Here is a 7,665-nt window from a genome sequence, read left to right on the forward strand (position 1 = left end):
ATTTCAATTAACTAAATACTGAATTAGTGTTATTGTTTCCTCAGTTACATCACTACACAATCTGATGGTTCTTTATTATATTTGTTTTCTGTTATAATTCTACTGCTAAATTCTTGCCATTCACCTTCTTCAACTTCTCCATTATATTTTACTTTATTACCTCTTCTATATGTTGTTATTTTATATGTTATATTATATTTTGTTTCTTCTATTATTTCACATTCTTCTTTTTCTTCATAAATAATTTCTTTAAATTCATTTATTAATTTATTGATTTCTTCTTTATCAAATGGTTTTAATCCTCTTGCCCATTTGATTAATTTTTCTATTTCTTCTTCTGATCTTGTATTATCATAATAATCTTCATCTGGTTGTGAATCTACAAAATACATTGGAATAAAATCTTTATTTGTTTTTTCAATATCAATATTTTCATTTATTTTATTTGTTTGTTTAATAAATTTAATCATTTCTTCTTTGATTTCATTTTTTAAAATTTTATCTTTTTCTAATTTGTTTTTTGGTGTGTAATTATAACATTTAGTCCATACAATACATATATGTTTCCAAAAATCTTTAAATTGGAAAACATCAGATATAATTTTAACGATGTCTCGAAGATTAGTAGAAAATCTGTTTATTCTAAAATCCATTGTTAATACAATTCCTTGTAATCTTGTGTTTTTAACACATTCAATAATATTTTGAATACCTTCATTATCAAATCCATCAGAATCATTAAGACTAGGAGTATCAATAACAAATACATCACTTTTATCATCCTCTCCATAATATCCAATAGTATTTTTTGTTTCTGATTTTGGTTTACTACTTACATTAAAAACATTATCTTTAAGAATAAAATTACCTAATGAACTTTTACCAACACCTGTTTCTCCAATCAAAAGTAATGTAGTTTGTTTCAATCCTTTTATACTCATTGTTTATTTTTTAGTTAAAACAACTTTAAATATTATCTCTGTTTGATCAACAATAAATTTTGTTTTTATAGAATGACGTTTATCTTATTTTATTAATTATCTAAAGGTGTTTGGTATATTTTTAATTGTTTTCATTCATATTTTATTTATTTAAACGTACCCCTTTCATGTTATTTTCATTTCAAATGGTGTTATCGTTTTATATTTACGTTTCATTGATGTGTAAATTATGTAAATTTGTAGAATTTCTTTATAATATCCTTTTATTTAAAATTACTTGAAATTTTAATCAAAAACAAATGAATAACTTTAGTAACACATTAACTTAACTTATTTTATTACAAATTTAATTTGAAGTTGTATTAAAATATATAAACATTATTTAAAGATTGATACCTAATTTATAATACTAATGTAAAAAATGAGACGTTGGTTATAATAAAGTACTCATTAATTTCAATTGCACCTTTTGTTAACACATTCATTTTTATTCTCATTTTTATATTTATTTGAATCATATACAAATAAACAAATTAATCCAATCTTTATTTTAATAAAAACAAAACATCGTTTTAAAAAATAGTTAATTAGGATTTCGTTAATATTACTTGTTTAATGCTGAACAAGAACTCACCATAATGAAATAGCTTTACCAACAAAATATATAATTGTGCCTGTTGCTATTACTGCAGTTGCTGCTACTACAATTCCTGTTGTTACTTTTAATACTATATTTGATGTTGTTGTAATTTCATTACTTTCAACTTTTATAATTTTCCAATTACCATACCTAATTTCTCCATTATAATAAATTCTTATTTCTCTTTTCATATGTTTGACTTGTGTTATTATATATTTACCATTATTTCCCATTGATTCTGTTTGTTCTTTTTCTTCTGTGATTATTTTTTTATATTCACCATATCTATTCTCAATTATATCGATGTTAATAGGAGTTAATTCACTGCCCCACTTTATTAAACTTTCTATTTCATTTTCTGACCTGATGTTATCATCTTCTTCATCTGGTTGAGAATCTACATAACACATTGGAATAACAACACTCTCTTCTGTTCCGGTGGTTTCTTTAGTACGTTTCAATAATTCTGGAAGAAATTCATTTCTTTTATTCTCCTTTTGCATTTTCAATTGGTTTTGTGAGAAAAAATAGTAGCATTTATTCCATACAATACATACATGTCCCCAAAATTCTGAAACTGGGAAAACATTACTTAATATCTGAATCATTATTTTCAGGTTGTTGGAAATTGTGTTAATGCTATAGTTTAGAACAATAACAATTCCCTGTATTCCTCCTTGTTCTTTAACAGAATTAACCATATCATTCAAAAACCTTTCATTAAATTCTCTTGATTCTTGAAGACTGGGTGTGTCAATAACAAACACATTATTTCTATCATATTCTCCATAATCTCCATTTATCTCTGTTGTTTCAGGGTTTGGACTATCACTAACTGTAAAAACATTCTTCTTTAAAATAAAATTACCTAATGAACTTTTACCATTTCCTGTTTCTCCAATCAAAAGTAATTTAACTGGTTTTCTTTCTTGTCCAGTCATTTATATTTTCTAGTTATCCTTTCTTTAAATGTTACAATTAGGTTATTTATGAAATATTATTTATAAATGATGTTTGTCGTTTATTTAATGTAAAACAAATATTTATCGTATTTAAAATGATAAAACATACCCCCCTTTTATATTTATAATTAATTTAATATTGAATAAATTTAGAATAATCAGTGATAAATAACTACATTCAATTGAATAATGAGAGAATAAGAAAAAATTCATATAACCAATACGTAAATATTGTTTAAATTATACAACAACAAGTACACAATAAATTCATCCTTGTTCAATTTCCTTTTATGTTTTCATATCATCTATTTCTTATATTTGATTAAAACATTACTATTGTGTTTTGAAATTATTTTATCTTTATATTCCATTAACCAAATCAAAAACACAAATCATTTATATTGTTTAATTAACCTTTTAATTATTTTGCACCACTTGTCTTTTCTTTATCATCATCAATAAGGAGTTCTTTACCGATAACACCACCATCAATAGCACCACCAATAGCACCACCAATAGCACCACCAATAGCACCAGCAGCAAGAAGACCAGTATGAGCACAAACGGTAGTAATAGCACCAGCAACAATACCACCAAGACCAGCAACACTACCAAAGGCACTAATAGCACCAGCACCACCAACAACAATAGCAGCCAAACCAGCACCACCAGCAATACCCAAACCCAAACCAACAACACCAACACTAACACATAATGCTATAACACCTAGGACCTTAACTGTCCTTCTTGCCAATTTTCCCAATTTTTTATCTTTTTCTTCTATTCTACTGTTAAATTCAGTCCACTCACCTTCTTCAACCTCTCCATTATACTTTACTTTATTGCCTCTTCTATATTTTGTTATTTTATATGTTCTCTTAAGTATTGTTTCTTTTATTGTTTCACGTTCTTCTTTTTCTTCATAAATAATTTCTTTAAATTCATTTATTAATTTACTGATTTTTTCTTTACCAAATGGTTTTAATCCTCTTGCCCATTTGATTAATTTTTCTATTTCTTCTTCTGATCTTGTGTTATCACCTGCTTCTGGTTGTGAATCTACAAAATACATTGGAATAAAATCTTTATTTGTTTTTTCAATATCAATATTTTCATTTATTTTATTTGTTTGTTTAATAAATTCAATCAGTTTTTCTTTGTATTCATTTTTTGCAGTTTTATCTTTTTCTAATTTGCTTTCTGGTGTGTAATTATAACATTTAGTCCATACAATACATATATGTTTCCAAACATCTTTAAATTGGAAAATATCAGATATAACTTTGACAACATATTGAATGTTAGCAGAAAACCTATCTCCATTATAATTCATTGTTAATACAATTCCTTGTAACCCTTTGGCTTTAACACATTCAATAATATTTTGAATACCTTCATTATCAAATCCATCAGAATCATTAAGACCAGGAGTATCAACAACAAATATATCACTTTTACTATCTGCTCCACAATATCCAACAGTGTTTTTTGTTTCTGATTTTGGTTTACTACTTACATTAAAAACATTATCTTTAAGAATAAAATTACCTAATGAACTTTTACCAGTACCTGTTTCTCCAACCAAAAGTAATGTAGTTTGTTTCAATCCTTTTATACTCATTGTTAATAATCAGATGTTTTGATTTCTTTAAAAACCTTCGGTTTTATATGAAATGATGTTTGTTGTTTTATAATTAGAAATTGAGTAAAAATAATCACAGATAAGAGTTTTATGATAAAATTATTTTATTTAAGTTGTTAATTTGTTTTATTTAAGTTGAAAATAATACATAATTTGTTGATTTTTATGTTTATTTTTAATTCCTTATTTAAAAATATATCGTAAATGACATTTGACTTTAATTATAAAAATATGTAATGTTTACAATGTTAACGAATAAAAATTATTATGTAATTTTTTACAAACATTTAAAAAAATGTAAAAGATAACTTAGTAATAACTCTTATTTAAAATCAAATTTATTTTTGTTTGTTGATTAAAATAGCATTTTATTTACAACAAGAATACTTTTCCTTCTTTTTCAAAATAACAATCTCTTTATTTTCATTTTTATTAATTTCTTTATTCATAAAAATATTTCAGATCCAAATGATAATTAATTAAATAATTTTAATTTCAATAACAGATGTTCATCTCTTTCAATTTGATAATAGTTATGATAAAATGAATTGTCATAAAACAGATAAAATGAAATAAGTAATAATCATTTTTATTTTTCATGAAATGAATGAATTCATATTGTATTACGATGTTTAATAAGGTGTTAAATTATAATGATGAAAAGTAAAATGATGTAAATAAACCAGATATTAATCATTGGAATGCTTTATTTTATTTTTAACAATAATTCATAACTTTATCTGATTATAGTCTATATAATACTTTTGAATTAATTTGACAATCTTATTGTTTAATATAAATTCAAATAATCTTCATTAAATTTGTTTTAAATATTTATAATTTTTATTATATTCACAATGATATTTGTTCATAATATAAAAACATGTTACAATTTCAAATATTGACGTTTCTTAATCGATAAAATATAGAAAATGAAGATGTGATGTACTTTATTTAATTAAAATAATCTTATTAACATTGTTATTTAAAATAAAATAAATTATTTGAAGAAATAATTCAACAAAAAGAATAATAATAAATCATTTTAAATAATAAAATAAACAATAAAAGTGAATTGATGTCATTATTAAAAATATAATGATAAGTTGATTAAAATATTCAATTATTTTGATTGTTATTATAAAATTATTTTAATTTAAATTGTTAAATTTCATTCTTTTTCTTTATATTTTCTTTATCCATTTAATTCATTGTTCATTGATAATTATAACTTTCTTTTATTCTTCTTCTTATTCATTTTTATATTATATTGTTGTAAAATCATTTAACTGATAATTTATATTATCTATTAATTCTCTTAATGTTGTATGATTATTTCTTCTTTTTATCTTTTATTAAATGTATTTCTTTCATTATGTTATCTTTTATTTCTATTTATTTGAATTATCTTGAATTACTTTCTTTGTTTATTCTTATTCAATTAATACATCATTCTATTCATTCTTATTTCTACTCTTCTTTTAGTATTAGTTGTATCAAATATTCTTGTGTTTCTATTTCTTATTTTTAATTATCTATCATTTGTATAATTTCTTAATCATTCATTTTCTACATCATTATTAGTATAACATTGATTTAATGTTAATTATTCATTATTATTTATTTTATTTCTTTTCATTTTATTAATTCTTCTTTTCTCTTATTTTCATCATTCATTATATTATTTAAAATGGAATAATAATGATTGTTAACATTAATTTCAACTCATTTAAATTTACATTTTGTTAATATTCACAAATAACTATTTCATAAATAATGAATATCATTTAATTAAGTATTTGATATGAAATAAATAATTGATTTATTACTATTATTGATATTAATTCTATAATAGAATAAATACATTTTAATAACGAGTCAATAATCAAAATAAAGAAATAGAATTAAATATTTATTCATCATCTTTTATAATGTTTATTGTATTATTATTCATTTATTTATCATCTATAGAATATGAAATGGAATGAATAAAACAATAAGAATGATTTATCAGTGAAATAAAAATGATTGAATAATCAATATCATTAATAATTATAGAAGAATAATAGAAGTGATATTCTTATGAGAATGTTCTTGGTTGAATATTCTATTAGAAGAATATATTGAAATGATAATGAGAATTATTTCTCATTATTCATAGTATTCTTATTGTCGATGTTTCTATTCACTGATCTTTTATTATTTGATGATGAATGATTTAAATTATAGAAAAGTGTTTATTTATTTAAATTCTTTGTTTTAATACATTATTTATTCTTTATATTTATTTGATTAACATGAAATGTTGTTAAATTAAATATTCTTAAATTAGAGTGTTATTATGAGAATTATTATCATTATTGTTTTGATATTAATTGAATTAAATAGTTGTAGATAAACACCCATATTCAATACATTGTTTATTATATTCAAATTTATATCATTATTCACAATATGATATTACACATTTTCTACTTTATTATCTCCACTTTTATATCATCAATGTTCTTTATCAATTTCTCTATCAAATTTATCATCTCTTTTATCTATTCTTTTATTCTTTCACTTTCATTTTGTTTTATATTTTTATATTATCTTATTTGTTTCTTCTTCAAGTCATTTGATATTATAATTCGAATATTCATAAATATTTATTCTTTCGTCATTACTGTATCTTAGAAATTCTCTACAAATACTTTTATTATTCACTATGTTTGTATATTTCTATAATTATTTTAAGATTATAACAATATGCTTTAAATTTCTTATCATTATCAATATCATTTAATTAAATAATGAGTTTGTGATATTTCTTATTCAATTTCATCATTTTATCATAATGGTCTCAATCATATCAAGTAATAATACAACTCAACATTATTTTAAACAATTTGTAACAAATTAATATGTTAAATAACATTCTTACTGTATAAATTACTATTTATGTTTATTTTTTGATATTTCATTTATTTTTGTTTCTAATTTCATAATTGATTGCTGTGTGAATTTATGTTCATCATCACCATATTTAATAATCTTTCATTTTGTATACCAATTTCAATGTCTTGTTGATTTTAAATATCTTTCTTTTATTTTATATGTGTATTCATACAAATTATTTCAATATTTGTTTTTATATCTTCTGTAACTTCTGTTATTTGTGTTGAATAAACATAATTAACATTATCATATCTTGATAATATCTTCTCTATTTATTGTGAATAAAAATTATCTATCTATTCTTTGAGAATATAAAATGAATTGGATAATTATTAGATTCAAATAAATCAATACATTTTGAAATAGTTTCTTCATACGTTTGATATATTCTTCTTCATGATTAAATGATGTAATGAAAATGTGTTAACTTTATTATATGAAATTGAACAATATATTATTTCATCATCTCATTCATATTCTTCTTTTATTCTGTTTGTAATTGAAGATAGTGTAGTTTCATTCTTTGATTCTTCTTTATGG

At 21.7% G+C, this 7,665-nt stretch overlaps 4 protein-coding genes across 4 annotated transcripts, besides 20 other annotated features; 1 reads left to right on the forward strand and 3 right to left on the reverse strand.

Annotated features, from left to right (window-relative positions):
* Positions 1 to 44: 44 nt before the first annotated feature.
* Positions 45 to 941, reverse strand: EDI_035990 (uncharacterized protein; the record flags this gene model as incomplete). Its single annotated transcript, XM_001734828.1, has 1 exon — positions 45 to 941. The coding sequence occupies one exon, from the start codon at positions 939 to 941 to the stop codon at positions 45 to 47; it is 897 nt and encodes a 298-aa protein (XP_001734880.1).
* Positions 141 to 223: a microsatellite.
* Positions 237 to 272: a sequence feature (AT_rich).
* Positions 428 to 520: a microsatellite.
* A 330-nt stretch (positions 942 to 1,271) lies between the features above and the next one.
* Positions 1,272 to 1,328: a sequence feature (AT_rich).
* A 93-nt stretch (positions 1,329 to 1,421) lies between these two features.
* Positions 1,422 to 1,452: a microsatellite.
* A 119-nt stretch (positions 1,453 to 1,571) lies between these two features.
* EDI_036000 (uncharacterized protein) lies at positions 1,572 to 2,522 on the reverse strand (the record flags this gene model as incomplete). Its single annotated transcript, XM_001734829.1, has 1 exon — positions 1,572 to 2,522. The coding sequence occupies one exon, from the start codon at positions 2,520 to 2,522 to the stop codon at positions 1,572 to 1,574; it is 951 nt and encodes a 316-aa protein (XP_001734881.1).
* Positions 2,523 to 2,657: 135 nt separating this feature from the next.
* Positions 2,658 to 2,695: a sequence feature (AT_rich).
* A 269-nt stretch (positions 2,696 to 2,964) lies between these two features.
* Positions 2,965 to 4,164, reverse strand: EDI_036010 (aig1, putative; the record flags this gene model as incomplete). Its single annotated transcript, XM_001734830.1, has 1 exon — positions 2,965 to 4,164. The coding sequence occupies one exon, from the start codon at positions 4,162 to 4,164 to the stop codon at positions 2,965 to 2,967; it is 1,200 nt and encodes a 399-aa protein (XP_001734882.1).
* Positions 3,022 to 3,198: a microsatellite.
* Positions 4,165 to 4,278: 114 nt separating the features above from the next.
* Positions 4,279 to 4,384: a sequence feature (AT_rich).
* A 55-nt stretch (positions 4,385 to 4,439) lies between these two features.
* Positions 4,440 to 4,482: a sequence feature (AT_rich).
* Positions 4,483 to 4,601: 119 nt separating this feature from the next.
* Positions 4,602 to 4,644: a sequence feature (AT_rich).
* A 12-nt stretch (positions 4,645 to 4,656) lies between these two features.
* Positions 4,657 to 4,681: a sequence feature (AT_rich).
* A 293-nt stretch (positions 4,682 to 4,974) lies between these two features.
* Positions 4,975 to 5,038: a sequence feature (AT_rich).
* A 96-nt stretch (positions 5,039 to 5,134) lies between these two features.
* Positions 5,135 to 5,255: a sequence feature (AT_rich).
* Positions 5,256 to 5,308: 53 nt separating this feature from the next.
* Positions 5,309 to 5,462: a microsatellite.
* Positions 5,436 to 5,629: a microsatellite.
* Positions 5,522 to 5,715: a microsatellite.
* Positions 5,716 to 5,804: 89 nt separating this feature from the next.
* Positions 5,805 to 5,872: a microsatellite.
* Positions 5,873 to 5,954: 82 nt separating this feature from the next.
* Positions 5,955 to 6,059: a sequence feature (AT_rich).
* Positions 6,060 to 6,421: 362 nt separating this feature from the next.
* Positions 6,422 to 6,475: a sequence feature (AT_rich).
* A 51-nt stretch (positions 6,476 to 6,526) lies between these two features.
* Positions 6,527 to 6,864, forward strand: EDI_036020 (uncharacterized protein; the record flags this gene model as incomplete). The annotated part of the gene is made up of 2 exons (XM_001734831.1): positions 6,527 to 6,547; positions 6,580 to 6,864. The coding sequence occupies 2 exons, from the start codon at positions 6,527 to 6,529 to the stop codon at positions 6,862 to 6,864; spliced, it is 306 nt and encodes a 101-aa protein (XP_001734883.1).
* Positions 6,726 to 6,815: a microsatellite.
* Positions 6,865 to 7,665: the final 801 nt, after the last annotated feature.

Source organism: Entamoeba dispar, genomic scaffold, assembly GCF_000209125.1.
Source record: "Entamoeba dispar SAW760 scf_1105229458681 genomic scaffold, whole genome shotgun sequence".
Taxonomy (NCBI): Eukaryota; Evosea; order Mastigamoebida; family Endamoebidae; genus Entamoeba; species Entamoeba dispar.